Raw genomic sequence first — 23,373 nt, 5'->3', positions numbered from 1 at the left:
AGAGTAAACGTCGTTATTAATTGTTTGTATGCGGATACATTAGTCTGAGTGCACTTTGACGTGCTAGCCTAGCCTGCTGGTTAGCTTAGCTTGTTAGCTGCTAACAAAGAGAGGCGGAAGTGATCGACACATCAAAGCAGAGATCCAATGTAAGTGTAAAGTGTTTTTATTGTGTGAACATGTCTACATTACAAATGATGTGAGTGTTGCTGAATCGGCGACTAACTGCTGCTGTTGAAGAAATATTTGTGATGTTAGAAAAAAAAACGATAGCAGAGTACAAGGAGGAACTTTGTTCAACAAAAGAGGAGAAGGAGCGACAACATCAACTACTGGACGCTGTTTTCAGGAAACATCAAGTTGTGTTACACATCCTTCCATCCATCCAACCATCCGTCCATTATCTTCTGCTTATCTGAGGTCGGATTGCGGGGGCAGCAGCCTAAGAAGAGAGGCCCAGCCTTTCTTTTCCCCAGCCGCTTCGTACAGCTCTTCCCGGGGGATCCCAAAGCGTTCCCAGGCCAGCCAGTTTCTAACATAATAGTGAGAGTCCAATCCATAGTGGGGCCAGCCGGAGACCATCCCGAGCAGGGACAGGTCAGCAACGCAGAGATGCCCCCAACCGATGCACAGACGAGCAGACCACCCTGGGTCCCGACTCTAGGCAGATATATATATATATATATACATATATATATATATATATATATATATATATATATATATATATATATATATATATACACACACACAATAAAAACTAAATAAGATAAGGCTCAGAATTGGTTTCTTAACCAAACCTTTTGTTGTGTACCAGAGAAGGGAAGGAGGCAACAACCAGGGCAGGACTGCGGTTTACAAGGTTCATTTAAAACCTTTGATGAATGCGTGGCGTGTGTATGCTACTCAAAGTGAATGAGTACCCACCTGCTCCCAGTTCCACCAACACTGGTTTAACTGTAACTTAAATATTGGGTTTCACTATGTAAAGCGCTTTGAGTCACTAGAGAAAAGCGCTATATAAATATAATTCACTTCACTTCACTATGTGTAATATTAAATATGTAAATGTTACCAAGGGTTGTTGTCTGTAAATGTTGGTTGTATCTTTCGTCGTAATCCAAGAGGGCAAGGCGAAGAGGCAGGTCGTGGACATGCAAGAGGTCATGGGCAAGAGCAGGGCAGCGTGGTCTGGGTCCGAGCAGGGAGGTCGTGGATCGAGGAGAGCAGTCAGGAATCCGGATGCGAGTTGAGTGACAAGGCACAGATAAGGAAGGATAGCGTAGTCACTGAGGAAATACAAAAGGACATGAACCAGGGGAAAACAGAGAGATAGAGCAAAACAAGGGCAAGAAATTCACTGGGAAAACAGGGAATGTCAGACGTGATGCTTACTGGAAGGTTAGCGACGTTCTGGCAAAGGGTCCTCGGGTCTGCTGGTCTTTATGCTGCTCCCTCTCATCAAGTCCAGGTGTGTTGATTATTGATAGCGTGTAGGCTCGTTGCTGCGTGGGCGTGGTGCCCTCAGCACGAGCGAGGGCGCTTCTTGGTGCGCTGTCAGCAGAGGCGCCTCTTGGCTCACTGTCAGCAGAGGCACACGCAGCTCCAGCCGCTGAGGTAACGCGGGTTCGACTCCGCGTCATGACACCTTTCTACATATAAAGTGCAACATTCTCACATATAAAGTGCAACATTAAACTGCTTCAAGTTGTTGCTCAGATTAAATAAAATGACAAAACTTTTCTTCTACATACAAAAAGTGCAGCATTAAACAGTTTCAAGTCAACTCAGCCTCATATTAACTTTTCTTTTTCCCACCCTCCAGCCTTTAACCCTGATGACTTTCAATCAATTTTCATGTTTTCTGCCAGAAAAATCAGTTTATCCACATTGTCTGCAGAAAGAGCAGACCTGCTTGCAGTTACAATGTCCCCAGCTGTGAAAAATACCCTTTCGCTGGGCACGGAGGTAGCAGGTATGGTGAGGTAGTGCCTGGCTAACTTGGCAGTAAGAAGATATGTGGGCTCATTGTTCTTCCACCATAGAAGTGGGTCAAAATCTGCTGCTGTAAAAACACCAACAGCATTTGTTATTGCTTTAGCCCTGCCTGAGTCGCAGAGTAGAAGCTGCTTGAATGCAGTGGGAGCAGTGTTTGTTCGTCTTTCTCTTCGTTGAAGCCATGTTATCCATTGTTGTATCGCACTGCAAAGCCGAAGTGTTCCCAAACGGGAGATCTTAACGAGGCAGGAGGGTCTTCCAGCTCTGGCTTTTACACTTTGTAGTAGCCCGGTCGTTGTTAGCATGCTGTGTGTTGTGCCTCAGTGTGCATTGTTGACACAACGTGTGGTGCGCTACTTAATATGTCCGTGTGGAAACTTGTTCGATACACCTCCGAACCAGAACCCCCGTACCGAAACGGTTCAATACAAATACACGTACCGTTACACCCTTAATACACACCCATCTGAAGATTATAAAAAAAATATATATTTGGTGGGCCAAACAAAATGACTCGGCAAACCAATGTTTGGTATGAGTGCTATGACCTCAAATCTATATCCTAATAACAATATATGTCACGATACATCATTTGGTATATGATTGATGATAGAAAAAATTCAAAGCGGGTTACAAAAGCTCCTAATTTGGCAGTTGACATATGCAGTAACATATTGTGTCTTTTCTAATTGTATTATTTTGTCAAAACGATTATTATTAATGTACTTGTTTATTTACTATTAATATCTGGTTTATTTATTTGACAAAATAATACTGGAAATTATGTAATATTTGACTGCATATTTCAGCAACTAAATTAGGAGCCTGTGTAGTGTCAGAATAATTGTTTGTAAGTTATCACAAAAACTTTGTGTTGCATTGAGTGACTGGTGAGAAGCAAAAGCTGTCTTTGAAACCTACCAAGAGTAAGGCTCGTAAAACTCCACTGTGTTGGGGAAAGTAAGATGATGGTGTTCCTGTTTTCTTTCATGTATTATAATCAAACATAAAGATATTGTCTGACCCAAGTACTACAAAAGCAAAGAGGAAGCAGAACCAGTGTCCCCTCCAGGGGACCTCTTTTTGAACCTCCTTTTTCAACTGTTTTACGAACCTCTTTTTGAACTGTTTTACGAACCTCTTTTTGAACTCATTTACGACCTTTTCTTTTGAACTGTTCCGTAACCAAAGGCAACGCTGTTTATGACACACTTCCCTCTCGAAGTAGCTGTGGTCATGTGGTCGAAGAAAGTAAAATAAAGAAGGGGGAGTACAATCTTTCGGCAGAGCGTGGGTGACACTGTAAAAAGTTAGAGGTCGACACGTTTCTCCTCAATTGAATCCAAATTGAATTATGTCTCTGTTTGATTCTTTGCATCTTGTCTTGTTTAATTGATGTCATCAGTGTTTGAACCTGACATGTAGCCTGTTTTAAAATGGTTTTATTACTAATTCTATATGAAATAATGTATCGCAAAATACATTTTAAACCATATCGTCTATCCATAGTAGAAAGTCCTGTCGTCCTGGTTTGTTTTTCTATTCCTGTAAATAATGTTGTAAAGAGCAGCGTGTTTGTGCGTCACTGAGATTTCAAGACACTTCATACGATAACTTGTTTTTCCTAAGTGCATGTAAAAGTACTGAATGCATTGTGTGACTGAGCAGACATGGTGTGTGTTTGTCTTGCAGACATCTGTGAAGAACATCTTCACCCTGAGCAACAGAAGTGGAGCTTCAGGATGCAGACGGAGGAGCCACAGCCCTCCCACATTAAGAAGGAAGAGGAATACCTACTGATGCCCCATTTTAAAAAGGAAGAGGAGGACCCACTGACACCCCGATTTAAAGAGGAGATGGAGGACCCACTGACCCCTCACATTCAAGAGGAAGAGGAAGAACACAGCATCAGTCAGCAGAGAGAGCATCTTGAAGGACTGGAGGAGGTTGATGTCACCAAGATGCCAGTGACTGGTGTCCCTGTGAAGAGTGAAGATGATGAGGTGAAAGGTGAAAGTGAGGAGAGGGGAGGGGGGGAGCCTCCAAGCAGCAGCTCAACACAACACATGACAACAGAAGCTGATGGAGACCACTGTGGAGGATCACAAGCAGACAAGCTCTTAGCTCCACTATCAGATAGTGAGGACACAACGTCACACTCTCCTGACACTGATGATGAAGACTCTAAAGATGATAAGACATGTCACACTGACAACACTCACTTCACATCTTCTCACTGTCACAAAACTTTTAAATGCCGTCGTAGTCTGAAAAGACACATGAGAACACACACTGGAGAAAAACCTTTTCATGTTTTATCTGTAGGAAAGATTTTACTAAAAGACAAAATTTGAAAAGACACATGAGAACACACACTGGAGAAAAACCTTTTTCATGTTCAATCTGCAGTAAAGATTTTACGCATTGGCACAATTTGAAAACACACATGAGAATACATACTGGTGAAAAACCTTTTTCCTGCTCAGAATGTGGCAAAAGTTTTGTAATAAATCAAACGTTAAAAGTACACATGAGAATACACACTAGAGAAAAAACTTTTTCCTGCTCAGAATGTGGTAAAAGTTTTGTAACAAATCAAACCTTAAAAGCACACATGAGAACACACACTGGTGAAAAACCTTTTCCGGGTTCAATCTGCGGTAAAGATTTTACTCTAAAGACCCTTTTAAAAACACACATGAGAACACACTCTGGTGAAAAACCCTACTCCTGTTCAAGATGCAACAAAAGCTTTCGTCACTGACAATCTTTCACAGTACACATGAGAAGACACCCAGGAGAGAAAGTGTTGAGTTGCAGTGTGTGTGGTGAAAGATTGTCTTCTAAGTACCAGTGTAAGAAACACAAGTGTGCTGGTGAGAACAGCAGCAGCAAATGAAACTGCAGGATTTGAAATAAACTGTCCAGACTTTCATTTTGACTTTCTAACAACATCAGCACATATAACATGTGTGACATTGTTGTTTGTGTACAATAATGTTATTATGAATCTAACATTTATAGATTAGACATTTCAGATTAGTGCTTTTATTTCAGTCAAGTACATGAGTTATTATACACATTTGTGACTTTAAAATGAACAGATTTTTGACTGAAAAGGTGAGAATAAACAGTATATAAAATATGTTAGTTACAGTAAACATTTTAAGTGTAGATATCCATAATTTACTTTTATACTTATTCATAATATTGTTTCATATGTTTTATGTAATAATGAAGAGTTGCATTTTTTTTTTCAAATTGTAGATGATTGCATAGATGAACTCCTTTATATGATGTACATATTTGTTTTACATGTGTTCATACCTTTGCTTTTGAGTACTCATAAATCCCTCTTAGTTCATATTTACTGGTTCACATCTGAAACATCTTCTGGACCACTTCTGGAAGCATATTAATATTTACTTTATACATCATTTGAACAATTGTTTTTATACAAGATCATTTACTTTTAAAATGTGTGACTTTATGAATTATTTGTTGGGTCTCTATAATCCATTTTATTAATTATCTTTTTTACTCTCTTGCGTAATATGATGATTGTTTTGTGATTGTTTTATATGTATGTCCCCAGACTTTTATGCAATGAACAATGTATGCTTCAACTAAAGTTGGGTACAATAATTATAGTTAATATTCATAAGTATTTATTTTATTCTATTTTGTATTGCACTCCATTTTTTTATGTTTTCTTTATATGACTTACATGTAGTGTCCAGCTTACTTCATCATCTATATTAACTCATAAAAATGTGATGACCTTTATTCCTTTAATTTCAATATTATCCATCATTGTTTGTGTTTTACATTTTTACAATCTCCAAATATGATATATTTAGTTTTATTGAAGTTTAGTGACAGTTTATTGACGTGCAGCCATCTATTTTATGGTCAAGTTCTCTCTGGATAAAATAAGACGAGAGTTAAATCAAGCTGTAATGAAGGTGAAGAATGGAAGATTATTATATACATAATTATATATAGTTACACTCAGTAGTGACAATTAAAGACACTTCCATCCTGTTCATTTGAGCAAAAAAAGAGAGTTAAGTGTAATATTGTAAACAGTAGAAGAATATTAATATCAGCAGTCAATATTCCAGCATTGTGAAGCTGACCTATGGTAAAAAATATATTCAGCTTTAAATGCTTTTTGAGAGTGATTTAATTATCAGAATCAGAAATACTTTAATAATCCCTGAGTGGAAATACACATTTTCATTAACATGTGAATATTAAATGTAATAATGTATGATATTAATAAAATAGTAAAATGTTACTTTTGGGGATGTCTAACATCCTGAATGTTTTCATGCTGGAATAGTTTTAATTAGTAGAGAGTGAAACAAATGAGGAAGTAATGATAATGATGGTTTGTTTTTAGTCTGTTTATGAATAATTAAAATAGCAAAATGGAGCTTACATCCTCAGTGAGCTGAACTCCAGCAGTAAAGATGAGAGAAATAATGTGGAAAGGTCAGAAGTCAAAATGTTTCTTCAGGTAATACATGGAGCCTCTGCTGCCAACTATTTAGTAAAAAAAAACTATATATATATATATATATGTATATATATATATATATATATATATATATATATATATATATATATATGTATGTGTATATATATATATATATATATGTATATATATATATATATAGAGAGAGAGAGAGAGAGCGAGAGAGAGAGAGAGAGAGAGGTAGATATATAGATATATAGATTGATGGATATAATATAAATAACGACAAAGGAAATTTTAAAAGAACATGAAAACCTCCCACATTCTAAAATACATTATAAAAACGATTACCATCAAAAACAAAAATAATATCATGAGTGTAATATTAATTTTGTTTCTTGTTTTTCTTTCCTTATGCTACTTTTGTTTCAAAACATTTTTAAATATTTGAATATTTTCACGGAAATAAGTATTATGTGTTTTGTTTTTTGGGGGAAAAATTTGAAATGGACGAGTTTACTTTTATTTTCACAAGAAGTAAATTGTATATAATAAAATAGTTTTACCGGGGGTGGAAAGCTGGTTGTACTTATTCCTCTCGCGAGATTTGGAAAAGAGCTGGTTACTTGTTTCTCTCGCGAGATCTGACAACACTGAGCGCGAACCAAACACGGCGAGGATAAAGCAAGATGGCGTCTGACGGTGAAGACGTTATTGCAGTCGTCACAGTTCAATGTTCTTAATCTGTGCCTCCATGTACACATATATGTCCTTTATTACACTCTAGTAAATAGAGTAAACATCGTTAATAACTGTTTGCATCCGGTTATATTAGTCTGAGCGCACTTTGATGCTTCTCGAGCTAGCTTAGCCTGCTAGTTAGCTTAGCTTGTTAGCTGCTAACAAAGAGAGGCGGAAGTGATCAAAACACATCACTAAGTAGAGATCAAGTGTGAGTGTAAAGTGTTGTGATTGTGTGAAAATGTGCCAAAGAACCACAGCAGAGTACGAGGAGGAACTTAGTCCAACAAAAGAGGAGAAAGAGCGACAACATGAAAAACATCAAGTTGTGTTGCACAGAACAGGTTTGTTTACTTCTTACTCTCACATCTTTACTAACTTTATATTTCATTATTAACACTATTCTTCAATAAGTTGTCTGTAGGAAGATGAATTGTCATGTGAGGATGATGCACTGATTGTTTTACATTGTTCATAAGAAGGAGACATTGTCAGACACACAATATTTATGAGAGGTTGATGTTTGTAACAATGTGTATCAACATGTTTACACAAAACTCACACAGTCACCGGGGGAAAATTCCAGAGAGCAGGTTAAGTGCAAAGTCCTGAGTATGGAAAGCTCGAGAGTTTTACCTCCAAAAATAAGAGAGGTAAGACAAATTCAGAGTCAGTTACCATGGTTACTGATGCTGTAAACCTAGCCTGCTAGCTGGCAGGTTTGACAAGTTATATATGTGTGTCAAAGCTATACTGACCTGCTATTTCCTTCATGTCGGTGTTCGTTGATGCAGCCATTAATGTTGCATTGATTATTGAAAAAACAGCCTGCTCTAAAGATGACATCTTGATCTCATACCATCTCAAACCAATTGACTGTTCATTATTAAGTGAAGTGTCTTATAGTCGCTTAAGTTCGTCTTTTACCAAGCAACACTATGTTTTATCCAGTTACTCAATTAATCGGAAACATTTCCCGTAGAACACTTGATTAATAACATTTTCAATAGCTAGAGCCCATTATTTCATGTACGATTTAATACTTAGCATGTAGGAGCTAAAATGTGTTTTGTTTGTGTCCTGTAGACATCCATCAGCTGATTGGACACCAAGAAGAATGTCTCCCTCATCTGCAGGGGGACAGTTTCACTGTAAAGTATCCACAGCCCTCACATTTCAAAGGGGACAAGGGGGATTCACAGCCCTTTTATTTTAAAGAGGAAGAGGAGGGAGAGTGTCCTGTAGGGCAGGAGGAGGCTGATGTCAGCAAGTTTCCACTGACTGTTGTCTCTGTGAAGACTGAAGAGCATGAAGACAAACCACCTGAGTCCTCACAGCTTCATCACAGTCCAAGTAAGCACAACATCCACATATCATCTAATAAAATGTTTGTGACACATGTTCATCCGGGGGCCACATTTAGGACTAAAGATGGAGATAAATTTGCTTTTTAACACCACCATTTAAAAATGAATGCCCATCAATCATCAACAATGTAATTGCTGGGGTGTAACCATGTGACCTAGAGGCCGTCCTCCTTACCTCACGTGGTCAAATGAAGGCAAACATTCAATATGGCTACTGTTTATTTACCTTAGCAGCACATATGTCAGCATATTTCAAAGGTTTAGTGGTGAAGATTAGGGATGTATTTGTGTATACGTGTATTTGTATTTAACCGTTTCGGTACGGGGGTTTCGGTTTGGTTCGGAGGTGTACCGAATGAGTTTCCACACGAACATATTAACCTAAAGCCTTAACAAGCTGCTCCGCTTCGTTATGCCTGTCCCTGTCAGTACTCTACACAGCACCCAGCATTGTCCCACCCACAAAACCATCTGATTGGTTACAGAAAGAGCGGTAACAGCCAATCAGCAGTTCATATTCAGAGCAGTAACAGCCAATCAGCAGTGTGTATTCAGAGCGCAAGGAGTCAGTGGTCCACCGTCGTCATAAGCAGGTAGGTGTTTAGCTGGTAAGCATCAGGCAGCGGACTCTCCCCAAATTATAATAAACACCTCCCAGTCAACTACAAACCATGTTTCCATATGAGTTGGGAAATCCTGTTAGATGTAAATATAAACAGAATACAATGATTTACAAATCATTTTCAACCCATATTCAGTTGAATATGCTACAAAGACAACATATTTGATGTTCAAACTGATAAACTTTTTTTTCCCGCAAATAATCATTAACTTTAGAATTTAATGCCAGCAACACGTGACAAAGAAGTTGGGAAAGGTGGCAATACCTACTGATAAAGTTGAGGAATGCTCATCAAACACTTATATGGAACATCCCACAGGTGTGCAGGCTAATTGGGAACAGGTGGGTGCCATGATTGGGTATAAAAGCAGATTCCATGAAATGCTAAGTAATTCACAAACAAGGATGAGGGTCACCACTTTGTAAGCAAATTGTCGAACAGTTTTAGAACAACATTTCTCAACAAGCTATTGCAAGTAATTTAGGGATTTTACCATCTACGGTCCGTAAAATCATCAAAAGTTCAGAGAATCTGGAGAAATCACTGCACGTAAGCAATGATATTACGGACCTTTGAGCCCTCAGGCAGTACCGCATCAAAAACCGACATCAGTGTGTAAATGATATCACCACATGGGCTCAGGAACACTTCATAAAACCACTGTCAGTAACTATAGTTGGGCGCTACATGTGTAAGTGCAAGTTAAAACTACTATGCAAAGCCAAACCCATTTATCAACAATATCCTGAAACGCCGCCAGCTTGGCTGGGCCCGAGCTCACCTAAGATGGACTGATGCAAAGTGAAAAGGTGTTCTGTGGTCTGGAAACAGACGACGTGGTGTCCTCCAGAACAAAGAGGAAAAGAACCATCTGGATTGTTACATGAGCAAAGTTCAAAAGGCAGCATCTGTGATGGTATGGGGGTGTATTAGTGCCCAAGGCATGGGTAACTTACACATCTGTGAAGGCACCATTAATGCTGAATGGTCCATACAGGTTTTGGAGCACCATATGTTGCCATCCAAGCAACGTTATCAGGGACGCCCCCTGCTTATTTCAGCAAGACAAGTGTTACAACAGCGTGGCTTCGTTGTAAAAGAGTGCGGGTACTTTCCTGGCCCGCCTGCAGTCCATACCTGTCTCCCATTGAAAATGTGTGACACATTATGAAGCATAAAATACAACAGCGGAGACCCCGGACTGTTGAAGGACTGAAGCTCTACATAAAACAAGAATGGGAAAGAATTCCACTTTCAAAGCTTCAACAATTAGTTTCCTCAGTTCCCAAACGTTTATTGAGTGTTGTTAAAAGAAAAGGTGATGTAACACAGTGGTGAACATGCCCTTTCCCAACTACTTTGGCATGTGTTGCAGCCACGAAATTTTAAGTTAATTATTATTTGCAAAAAAAATAAAGTTTATGAGTTTGAACATCAAATATGTTGTCTTTGTAGTGCATTCAATTGAATATGGGTTGAAAAGGATTTGCAAATCATTTTATTCCGTTTATGTTTACATCTAACACAATTTCCCAACTCATATGGAAACAAGGTTTGTACTAGTAACATCACTATGAGCCCGTTGACGTTCTAGAAACAAACAGCAGCTCAGCTCGCTTGCAGTCCTGGCTTGAGGTGAAGGCTAATTAGCTTTTAACATTAGCGCATTTTGCTGTGTGTGTGTGTGTGTTACAAACAGCAAAGCCCTGTCCGTCTGTTATTTCACTTTTCCTTTTTATGTGTTAATTGAGCTGTTTTGAAGCATCAAACAAGGACATTATGTTAAATGAAGAGTTTCTGTCTCTGATCGCTGATATAATAATGAGTTTTAGGTATTTCAAAGATGGCGCTAGTATGTGCTTTGGCCTGCTGTGTCTCGCTGTCAGCTCTGTTCGTTTTTGTGTTGTTTGCGTCTATTTTCGTCTCTGTCAGCTCACTGCTTGTGTATGACGAAGAAGGCCCAGCAAAGGATGTACTTCCTGCGGCAGCTGAGGTAACTTAAGGTGCCGACCAAGATGCTGGTGCAGTTTTATTCAGCCATCATCGAGTCCATCCTCACCTCCTCCATCACTGTGTGGTTCCCCGGCACCACAGTCCAGGACAAGCATCGACTGTGTAATTGCTGGGGTCCAAGTCAGCTTTTTCACCTGCATGGATTCCTGCCTTCCTTTCCCGCCCCCTGGTTCCTCTCCCCCAGCGGCAGTGTCTCCGGCGCCGTAGTAAACGTGGCGGCCAGCTGGTGAAATTTAGGGCACTCCTGGCCCGGCTTCCCATGGCTTCCCGAAGGAGGAATGGTGCGGTATCCGGTCTCCTCCTGCACCCATGCTCGCTGGATCCCATCAGTTCCTGGCTTGTTCCTATATCGTTGGTTTGGAGGATGAGACTTGCCGCCGTTGCTCCTGCTGTCCCCGCCCCCGGAGGCGCGGGGTGGATTCCCGCCACCTGCGGGCTGTCTGTCGGGCCCCACCTGGAATAGCTGCGGCCTTGGACGTGGTGGCCCCTGCCAGGTTCAGTCTTGTGAACGCAAAATCTTTGACAAACAAAACGATTATCCTGAACTTCCCGCAGACTTGACCAATTCTGTGTGACGGAAACATGGCTGAGAGCCGGTGAGTCCGCCCCTCTTAATGAACTTCTGCTTCCAGAGTGTTCCTACGTTTATTCTCCGCGGTCGTCTGGTCGAAAAGGAGGAGGATTAGCAGTGGTTTTTAAAAATGAATTTAAATGCCGTCTGATACGCCTGCAATCCTCCTTTTCAAGCTTGGAACTGTGCATGTTTGAACTGGGTCTTTCTGATGTCGTCCTGTGTGCCGTCGTCCATCGACCACCCAAGTACCACGAAGACTTTATAACTGACTTTTCTGAAATTTGGGCTGAAATCCTGCCTAAATATAATCTTGTCCTTATTGCTGGTGATTTTAATATTCACACCTAAGCCCAGACGAGTCGCTTTCCAGGAGCTTCCTGACTCATTTAACTTTGTACAGTCTGTGTGTGGTTCCACACATGAACGCAGGCATAAACTCCATTTAGTGCTCTCGTATGGTTTGCGACGCTGTGTTCTCTGATCATATGCCGATCCTGTTTGATATTCCCACTCAGTGTCCGTTACATTGTGCGCTCCGCCTCAACGCTCTCGCATGTTTAATTCTTGGTCTCCTGCTCTGTTTTCTCTTCCATTTTTTAGAATCTTTGTGATGATAATTCTGCAGCCTCTGTGTGTCTGAATACTGAAGAGTTGGTTTCTGGGTTCAACTCTATTTGTTTACAAACACTGGATACTATCCCTCCTTTCAAGTTCCGCCGCGCCAAACCCACACCTGAGCCCTGGTTGAATGACATCACTCGTGCGGCCAGGCGCGAATGTAGGAGAGCAGAGAGAACAATGGAAAAAAGACAGGCTGCATGTGTCTTTTGCCATTTTTAAAGAGAGCATGTTGTCCTCCAGCAAAGATGAATAAATATCTATCTGAGATTATAGCTTCTAACTGTAACAACCCCAGAGTTCTGTTCAAGACCATTAGCATTGTCATTGATGCTCCCAAATCTGTTGGTTTTGATGCTTCTTCAGAATTCTGTGAAAATTCTGTCCACTTTTTCACTGACTAAATTGTGTCACCTAGAGCCAGTTTATCTCAGCTTTCCTAGGACCTTTCTATTCCTCTGCACTTTTCTTCTGTTTTCCATCAGTTTGAGCCGGTGTCCTTTTCCTTTCTAAAGGACACGGTTAGTCATATGAAGCCCTCTGGTTCTCCTGCAGATGCCCTCCCACCTCGCGTGTTTAAGGAGGTACTTGCTACTATTGGATCAAGCGTCCTTAACATTATCAATAGTAGCCTCTCTTCTGGAATAGTACCAGCAGAGTTTACAGGATGGAAGAGGGGTTAGTGCGTCTGCCTCACAATATGAAGGCCCTGAGTAGTCAGGGTTCAATTCCGGGCTCGGGATCTTTCTGTGTGGAGTGTGCATGTCCTCCCCGTGAATGTGTGGGTTCCCTCCGGGTACTCCGGCTTCCTCCTACTTCCAAAGAAATGCACCTGGGGATAGGTTGATTGGCAACACTAAATGGTCCCTAGTGTGTGAATGTGAGTGTGAATGTTGTCTGTTTATCAGTGTTGGCCCTGTGATTTTATGTTGTTTAGTCCAAGTCGCTCTCCCTCCCCTCGGCACTTATAACTACTGTACGTAGGGATTTATCTCGACTCGTCTTGACGACTGCAACGCCCTGTATGTAGGCATTAGCCAGGCCTCCCTCGCCTGCATGCAGCTCGTGCAGAACTCTGCTGCTCGTCTGCTAACACAGACCCACAGGCGTGAGCACATCACCCCCATACTAGCGTCCCTTCACTGGCTCCCTGGGTTCTACCGAATCAATTAGTAGAACTACTATTTGTTTTCAAATGTCTAAACAACATCGCTCCAACATACATCTCCGACCTCCTTCGGCCTTGCTGAACACGCCCCCCACCCCCACCTGATCCCTTAGATAATGGGGGGGGGGGGGGCAGTAACGTCAGCTGCTGTTGACGGTCTCTTACACAAGGCTGAAGCTAAGCGGTGACAGAGCTTTCGCCGCTGCTACTCGCAAGCTCTGGAACAACTTAACTTTGAGTGTTAGACAGGCCTCCTCTCTTCCTGTTTTTAAATCACTCTTAAAAACACACTTTTATTCCATGGCCTTTAACATTCTGTGATCTCCATTTTGCTATGGCAGCCCATTATGCACCTGCTGTGAACCTGTTTCTATGTTTTATTTATTATCTATCGGGCTTTGTTTGTGTTGTGGTGTGTTTGCTAGTTTCCCTTGTGTTATCTTTTAACCTGCCTATTGTACAGCACTTTGTGGTAAATATTAAATGTGCTGTATAAGTAAAGTTGATTTGGTTTGATTTGAGCAAAGCTGGACTTTTCTAAAGAATGTTTGTTTTCTCCTGTCCCGCAGACGTTGAAGAAGAACCTCTACCCCATGAGCAGGAGAAGGAACCACAGTCGCCCAACATACGCGAGAAAAAAGAGGTACCACATTCCCAGCACAGCAAAGAGGGAGGAGAGGAGCCACATCCCCCCCACATTAAAGAGGAAGGCGAGACGCCACAGACCCATAATGTTAAACTGACCCTTCACATTAAAGGGCAAGCGGAGGACCCACTGATCTTACACATCAAAAATGAAGAGGAGGACCCACTGACCCCTCACTTTAAGGAGCAAGAGAACCTGCTGACTCCTCACATTAAAAAGGAAGAGGAGGACCCACTGACACCCTACTTTAAAGAGGAAGAGGAGGACCAAGAGCCGCCGCACATTAAAGAGGAAGAGGAGGAAGAGGGCATCAGTCAGCCTAAATGGTTGGAGGAGTTCCCAGTGACTGGTGTCCCTGTGAAGAGTGAAGATGATGAGGTGAAAGGTGAAAGTGAGGAGAGGGGAGGGGGGGAGCCTCCAAGCAGCAGCTCAACACAACACATGACAACAGAAGCTGATGGAGACCACTGTGGAGGATCACAAGCAGACAAGCTCTTAGCTCCACTATCAGATAGTGAGGACACAACGTCACACTCTCCTGACACTGATGATGAAGACTCTAAAGATGATAAGACATGTCACACTGACAACACTCACTTCACATCTTCTCACTCTCACAAAACCTTTAAATATCCTAGTAAATTGAAAAGACACATGAGAACACACACTGGAGAAAAACCTTTTTCTTGTTCACTCTGCAGTAAAGGTTTTAGACAAAGTATCAATTTGAAAGTACACATGAGAACACACACTGGTGAAAAACCTTTTTCCTGTTCAACCTGTGGTAAACGTTTTCTTGTAAGTCACAATTTGAAAGTACACATTAGAACACACACTGGTGAAAAACCTTTTTCCTGTTCAACCTGTGGTAAAGGTTTTACAGAAAGTCAGAAATTGAAAGTACACATGAGAACACACACTGGTGAAAAACCTTTTTCCTGTTCAACCTGTGGTAAAGGTTTTACAGAAATTGAAAGTACACATGAGAACACACACTGGTGAAAAGCCTTTTTTCTGTTCAACCTGTGGTAAAGGTTTTGCACAAAGTCAGGATGTGAAAAGACACGTGAGAACACACACTGGTGAAAAAGCTTTTTCCTGTTCAATCTGTGGTAAAGGTTTTACAAGAAGTACAGATGTGAAAAGACACATGAGAACACACACTGGGAAAAAAATCGCATTCCTGTTCAATCTGCAACAGAATCTTTTGTCGACAATCAAGCCTTGTAGCACACATGAGAAGACACCCAGGAGAGAAAGTGTTGAGTTGCAGTGTGTGTGGTGAAAGATTGTCTTCTAAGTACCAGTGTAAGAAACACAAGTGTGCTGGTGAGAACAGCAGCAGCAAATGAAACTGCAGGATTTGAAATAAACTGTCCAGACTTTCATTTTGACTTTCTAACAACATCAGCACATATAACATGTGTGACATTGTTGTTTGTCTAACAATCTGTTTAATATGATCTTTACATTTATAGATTACATAGTTTGAAATATAAAATTATTACTTATTTGTACTTCTAATTGTTAATAATCCCATAGATTATCACCTTTATATGATATACATATGTACTGGTTCACATCTGAAACATCTTCTGGACCACTTCAGGAAGCATATTATTATTTACTTTTTACATCATTTAAACAGTTGTCTTTTATACAATTTTAAAATGTGTGATTTTATGAATCATTTGTTGGGAATCTGTAATCCATTTTATTATTATCTTTATTACTCTCTTTTGTATTATGATAATTGTGTTGTGATTATTTTAAATGTATGTCCCCAGACCTCTATGCAATAAAAAGTGAGAGAAAATGTCTGAATTGTTTGTGGAAGGATGGTTTTGTTTTTCAAACATACATTTGTGAATTAAAAACATCCATCCATCCATTTTCTACCACTTTTCCCTTTGGGGTCACGGGGGGCGCTGGTGCCTATCTCAGCTACAATCAGGCGGAAGGCAGTGTACAACCTGGATAAGTCGCCACCTCATCGCAGGGCCAACACAGATAGACAAACAACATTCACACTCACATTCACACATTAGGGACCATTTAGTGTTGCCAATCAACCTATCCCCAGGTGTATGTCTTTGGAGGTGGGAGGGGCCTATCCCCAGGAGCATGTCTTTGGGGGTGGGAGGGGCCTATCCCCAGGTGCATGTCTTTGGGGGTGGGAGGGGCCTATCCCCAGGTGCATGTCTTTGGAGGTGGGAGGAAGCCGGAGTACCCGGAGGGAACCCACGCATTCACGGGGAGAACATGCAAACTCCACACAGAAAGATCCCTTATTGTGTTTTAGACATTTTTTTTTTCTTTTTCAACATCCCCAAAACAATATTAATATCAATCAAAGTTTGGAATGTCAGGGAAAGCCGATATTGTACATTGTCTCACAGGGATTTCATTCATTCATTTCATTCATAAAATATAGTGTTTATTTTGTTTCCCTATCGCAGAACGAACAAGTGTTGTCTTCAATTGCAAAACAACATCTTAAAAATTATTTAAAGTTATCAATCCGGGGCTTTTTTTCTTAAATTAACCCTTTGGCGTTTGGAAGAATGGAAACTTTCAAATTATGGGTATTTTCTATTTTTTTTGTTCCAGAGAAAATACAGTAAAGAAGAAATAGTAAAGAAGTAAAAAAAAAAGATTTACAGGAATCACAATATTTTGAACAAAAGCCTTTATAATTGCTTAAAATATTGTGTTTGTTTGCAGGTCGTACTTAATGAAATCTTCTAATAATAAAATATTTTATCAGTCAATAAGTGCATCAGCGACCAAATGCCTTTTTCAAACCATTGCTGTACAAAGATGGATTTGTTTCTCATTTTAATATAAGAACAATTCCATAGTGGAGTATTGTGTGTGATGAAGTTGTGTTTGTAAATTAGTTTCCAGTACAACAACACTTGCTGGTAGGGATGGGTACTGTTCACTTCTAATTCCATGTTTTATGTGTTATATATGTCAATATATTGTGTGTTTGTATTTTGCCAACATGGTAGAATCACATGATAGGCAGGTTGTATCATGTTTTTCTGTCAGAAGAGCAAGGTTTTGTTTGGACGAGCAATATGTAGCTGTATTGACAAGTATGGCAAGTTCCTGTAAGCGTTGTAAGAAAAGCAAAAGGGTGCATTGCCAAAGGCGTAAAGCACATGGTATTCCCGCTCACTCTCCCATCCAAATACTAACCAGGCCTGACCGGGCTTACATTCTCAGAGCTGACCAGATCCGGCATGCTCAGTGTAGTCTGGCCGTAAACTGAGCAAATAACCTCAACATCAGATTGTTAAATGTGACAAGCTGCTTGACAGGACCTTTCTGCAATGAGCAAGGTGCGTGTGATACAATAATCACTGCTCTTTTTCTCAGCCTCTCCAACTCTTTGGACGTTTACGCCACTGCTAGCACTGAAGTGCCTTGATGGCACGTGGGTCACTGTTGGTGATACTGCAAACCTTGCAATCAATCTCAAAGCCAGTCAAAAGTAAACAAACATGTATGAGTTGAAAGTGAGAGTAGTAAAGCGGGGCTCAGTGTGACGTGAGGGTGCATCCAACACACTTACAGTCCAAAGTAAACAAACATGTATGAGTTGAAAGTGAGAGTAGTAAAGCTGGGCTCAGTGTGACGTGAGGGTGCATCCAACACACTTACAGTCCAAAGTAAACAAACATGTATGAGTTGAAAGTGAGAGTAGTAAAGCGGGGCTCAGTGTGACGTGAGGGTGCATCCAACACACTTACAGTCCAAAGTAAACAAACATGTATGAGTTGAAAGTGAGAGTAGTAAAGCGGGGCTCAGTGTGACGTGAGGGTGCATCCAACACACTTACAGTCCAAAGTAAACAAACATGTATGAGTTGAAAGTGAGAGTAGTAAAGCGGGGCTCAGTGTGACGTGAGGGTGCATCCAACACACTTACAGTCCAAAGTAAACAAACATGTATGAGTTGAAAGTGAGAGTAGTAAAGCTGGGCTCAGTGTGACGTGAGGGTGCATCCAACACACTTACAGTCCAAAGTAAACAAACATGTATGAGTTGAAAGTGAGAGTAGTAAAGCGGGGCTCAGTGTGACGTGAGGGTGCATCCAACACACTTACAGTCCAAAGTAAACAAACATGTATGAGTTGAAAGTGAGAGTAGTAAAGCGGGGCTCAGTGTGACGTGAGGGTGCATCCAACACACTTACAGTCCAAAGTAAACAAACATGTATGAGTTGAAAGTGAGAGTAGTAAAGCTGGGCTCAGTGTGACGTGAGGGTGCATCCAACACACTTACAGTCCAAAGTAAACAAACATGTATGAGTTGAAAGTGAGAGTAGTAAAGCGGGGCTCAGTGTGACGTGAGGGTGCATCCAACACACTTACAGTCCAAAGTAAACAAACATGTATGAGTTGAAAGTGAGAGTAGTAAAGCGGGGCTCAGTGTGACGTGAGGGTGCATCCAACACACTTACAGTCCAAAGTAAACAAACATGTATGAGTTGAAAGTGAGAGTAGTAAAGCTGGGCTCAGTGTGACGTGAGGGTGCATCCAACACACTTACAGTCCAAAGTAAACAAACATGTATGAGTTGAAAGTGAGAGTAGTAAAGCGGGGCTCAGTGTGACGTGAGGGTGCATCCAACACACTTACAGTCCAAAGTAAACAAACATGTATGAGTTGAAAGTGAGAGTAGTAAAGCGGGGCTCAGTGTGACGTGAGGGTGCATCCAACACACTTACAGTCCAAAGTAAACAAACATGTATGAGTTGAAAGTGAGAGTAGTAAAGCGGGGCTCAGTGTGACGTGAGGGTGCATCCAACACACTTACAGTCCAAAGTAAACAAACATGTATGAGTTGAAAGTGAGAGTAGTAAAGCTGGGCTCAGTGTGACGTGAGGGTGCATCCAACACACTTACAGTCCAAAGTAAACAAACATGTATGAGTTGAAAGTGAGAGTAGTAAAGCGGGGCTCAGTGTGACGTGAGGGTGCATCCAACACACTTACAGTCCAAAGTAAACAAACATGTATGAGTTGAAAGTGAGAGTAGTAAAGCTGGGCTCAGTGTGACGTGAGGGTGCATCCAACACACTTACAGTCCAAAGTAAACAAACATGTATGAGTTGAAAGTGAGAGTAGTAAAGCTGGGCTCAGTGTGACGTGAGGGTGCATCCAACACACTTACAGTCCAAAGTAAACAAACATGTATGAGTTGAAAGTGAGAGTAGTAAAGCGGGGGCTCAGTGTGACGTGAGGGTGCATCCAACACACTTACAGTCCAAAGTAAACAAACATGTATGAGTTGAAAGTGAGAGTAGTAAAGCTGGGCTCAGTGTGACGTGAGGGTGCATCCAACACACTTACAGTCCAAAGTAAACAAACATGTATGAGTTGAAAGTGAGAGTAGTAAAGCTGGGCTCAGTGTGACGTGAGGGTGCATCCAACACACTTACAGTCCAAAGTAAACAAACATGTATGAGTTGAAAGTGAGAGTAGTAAAGCTGGGCTCAGTGTGACGTGAGGGTGCATCCAACACACTTACAGTCCAAAGTAAACAAACATGTATGAGTTGAAAGTGAGAGTAGTAAAGCTGGGCTCAGTGTGACGTGAGGGTGCATCCAACACACTTACAGTCCAAAGTAAACAAACATGTATGAGTTGAAAGTGAGAGTAGTAAAGCGGGGCTCAGTGTGACGTGAGGGGTGCATCCAACACACTTACAGTCCAAAGTAAACAAACATGTATGAGTTGAAAGTGAGAGTAGTAAAGCGGGGCTCAGTGTGACGTGAGGGTGCATCCAACACACTTACAGTCCAAAGTAAACAAACATGTATGAGTTGAAAGTGAGAGTAGTAAAGCTGGGCTCAGTGTGACGTGAGGGTGCATCCAACACACTTACAGTCCAAAGTAAACAAACATGTATGAGTTGAAAGTGAGAGTAGTAAAGCTGGCTCAGTGTGACGTGAGGGTGCATCCAACACACTTACAGTCCAAAGTAAACAAACATGTATGAGTTGAAAGTGAGAGTAGTAAAGCTGGGCTCAGTGTGACGTGAGGGTGCATCCAACACACTTACAGTCCAAAGTAAACAAACATGTATGAGTTGAAAGTGAGAGTAGTAAAGCGGGGCTCAGTGTGACGTGAGGGTGCATCCAACACACTTACAGTCCAAAGTAAACAAACATGTATGAGTTGAAAGTGAGAGTAGTAAAGCGGGGCTCAGTGTGACGTGAGGGTGCATCCAACACACTTACAGTCCAAAGTAAACAAACATGTATGAGTTGAAAGTGAGAGTAGTAAAGCGGGGCTCAGTGTGACGTGAGGGTGCATCCAACACACTTACAGTCCAAAGTAAACAAACATGTATGAGTTGAAAGTGAGAGTAGTAAAGCGGGGCTCAGTGTGACGTGAGGGTGCATCCAACACACTTACAGTCCAAAGTAAACAAACATGTATGAGTTGAAAGTGAGAGTAGTAAAGCTGGGCTCAGTGTGACGTGAGGGTGCATCCAACACACTTACAGTCCAAAGTAAACAAACATGTATGAGTTGAAAGTGAGAGTAGTAAAGCTGGGCTCAGTGTGACGTGAGGGTGCATCCAACACACTTACAGTCCAAAGTAAACAAACATGTAAGAGTTGAAAGTGAGAGTAGTAAAGCGGGGCTCAGTGTGACGTGAGGGTGCATCCAACACACTTACAGTCCAAAGTAAACAAACATGTATGAGTTGAAAGTGAGAGTAGTAAAGCTGGGCTCAGTGTGACGTGAGGGTGCATCCAACACACTTACAGTCCAAAGTAAACAAACATGTATGAGTTGAAAGTGTGAGTAGTAAAGCGGGGCTCAGTGTGACGTGAGGGTGCATCCAACACACTTACAGTCCAAAGTAAACAAACATGTATGAGTTGAAAGTGAGAGTAGTAAAGCGGGGCTCAGTGTGACGTGAGGGTGCATCCAACACACTTACAGTCCAAAGTAAACAAACATGTATGAGTTGAAAGTGAGAGTAGTAAAGCTGGGCTCAGTGTGACGTGAGGGTGCATCCAACACACTTACAGTCCAAAGTAAACAAACATGTATGAGTTGAAAGTGAGAGTAGTAAAGCGGGGCTCAGTGTGACGTGAGGGTGCATCCAACACACTTACAGTCCAAAGTAAACAAACATGTATGAGTTGAAAGTGAGAGTAGTAAAGCTGGGCTCAGTGTGACGTGAGGGTGCATCCAACACACTTACAGTCCAAAGTAAACAAACATGTATGAGTTGAAAGTGAGAGTAGTAAAGCGGGGCTCAGTGTGACGTGAGGGTGCATCCAACACACTTACAGTCCAAAGTAAACAAACATGTATGAGTTGAAAGTGAGAGTAGTAAAGCGGGGCTCAGTGTGACGTGAGGGTGCATCCAACACACTTACAGTCCAAAGTAAACAAACATGTATGAGTTGAAAGTGAGAGTAGTAAAGCTGGGCTCAGTGTGTACGTGAGGGTGCATCCAACACACTTACAGTCCAAAGTAAACAAACATGTATGAGTTGAAAGTGAGAGTAGTAAAGCTGGGCTCAGTGTGACGTGAGGGTGCATCCAACACACTTACAGTCCAAAGTAAACAAACATGTATGAGTTGAAAGTGAGAGTAGTAAAGCGGGGCTCAGTGTGACGTGAGGGTGCATCCAACACACTTACAGTCCAAAGTAAACAAACATGTATGAGTTGAAAGTGAGAGTAGTAAAGCTGGGCTCAGTGTGACGTGAGGGTGCATCCAACACACTTACAGTCCAAAGTAAACAAACATGTATGAGTTGAAAGTGAGAGTAGTAAAGCGGGGCTCAGTGTGACGTGAGGGTGCATCCAACACACTTACAGTCCAAAGTAAACAAACATGTATGAGTTGAAAGTGAGAGTAGTAAAGCGGGGCTCAGTGTGACGTGAGGGTGCATCCAACACACTTACAGTCCAAAGTAAACAAACATGTATGAGTTGAAAGTGAGAGTAGTAAAGCTGGGCTCAGTGTGACGTGAGGGTGCATCCAACACACTTACAGTCCAAAGTAAACAAACATGTATGAGTTGAAAGTGAGAGTAGTAAAGCTGGGCTCAGTGTGACGTGAGGGTGCATCCAACACACTTACAGTCCAAAGTAAACAAACATGTATGAGTTGAAAGTGAGAGTAGTAAAGCTGGGCTCAGTGTGACGTGAGGGTGCATCCAACACACTTACAGTCCAAAGTAAACAAACATGTATGAGTTGAAAGTGAGAGTAGTAAAGCGGGGCTCAGTGTGACGTGAGGGTGCATCCAACACACTTACAGTCCAAAGTAAACAAACATGTATGAGTTGAAAGTGAGAGTAGTAAAGCGGGGCTCAGTGTGACGTGAGGGTGCATCCAACACACTTACAGTCCAAAGTAAACAAACATGTATGAGTTGAAAGTGAGAGTAGTAAAGCGGGGCTCAGTGTGACGTGAGGGTGCATCCAACACACTTACAGTCCAAAGTAAACAAACATGTATGAGTTGAAAGTGAGAGTAGTAAAGCGGGGCTCAGTGTGACGTGAGGGTGCATCCAACACACTTACAGTCCAAAGTAAACAAACATGTATGAGTTGAAAGTGAGAGTAGTAAAGCGGGGCTCAGTGTGACGTGAGGGTGCATCCAACACACTTACAGTCCAAAGTAAACAAACATGTATGAGTTGAAAGTGAGAGTAGTAAAGCTGGGCTCAGTGTGTCGTGAGGGTGCATCCAACACACTTACAGTCCAAAGTAAACAAACATGTATGAGTTGAAAGTGAGAGTAGTAAAGCGGGGCTCAGTGTGACGTGAGGGTGCATCCAACACACTTACAGTCCAAAGTAAACAAACATGTATGAGTTGAAAGTGAGAGTAGTAAAGCGGGGCTCAGTGTGACGTGAGGGTGCATCCAACACACTTACAGTCCAAAGTAAACAAACATGTATGAGTTGAAAGTGAGAGTAGTAAAGCGGGGCTCAGTGTGACGTGAGGGTGCATCCAACACACTTACAGTCCAAAGTAAACAAACATGTATGAGTTGAAAGTGAGAGTAGTAAAGCGGGGCTCAGTGTGACGTGAGGTGCATCCAACACACTTACAGTCCAAAGTAAACAAACATGTATGAGTTGAAAGTGAGAGTAGTAA

At 41.5% G+C, this 23,373-nt stretch overlaps 1 protein-coding gene across 1 annotated transcript; it reads left to right on the top strand.

Moving 5' to 3' along the window:
- The first annotated feature begins 13,731 nt into the window (after window positions 1-13,731).
- On the top strand, window positions 13,732-16,052 carry LOC133547596 (oocyte zinc finger protein XlCOF8.4-like). The gene is made up of 2 exons (XM_061893207.1): window positions 13,732-15,186; window positions 15,263-16,052. Exons 1-2 carry the CDS (start codon window positions 14,127-14,129, stop codon window positions 15,511-15,513), a joined length of 1,311 nt encoding a protein of 436 aa, XP_061749191.1. The 5' UTR covers window positions 13,732-14,126; the 3' UTR covers window positions 15,514-16,052.
- The last annotated feature ends 7,321 nt before the right edge of the window (window positions 16,053-23,373 follow it).

This window comes from Nerophis ophidion, unplaced genomic scaffold, assembly GCF_033978795.1.
Source record: "Nerophis ophidion isolate RoL-2023_Sa unplaced genomic scaffold, RoL_Noph_v1.0 HiC_scaffold_132, whole genome shotgun sequence".
Taxonomy (NCBI): Eukaryota; Metazoa; Chordata; class Actinopteri; order Syngnathiformes; family Syngnathidae; genus Nerophis; species Nerophis ophidion.
The sequence above is the reverse complement of the archived record's forward strand: the minus strand, read 5'-3'. Positions and strand labels throughout refer to the sequence as shown.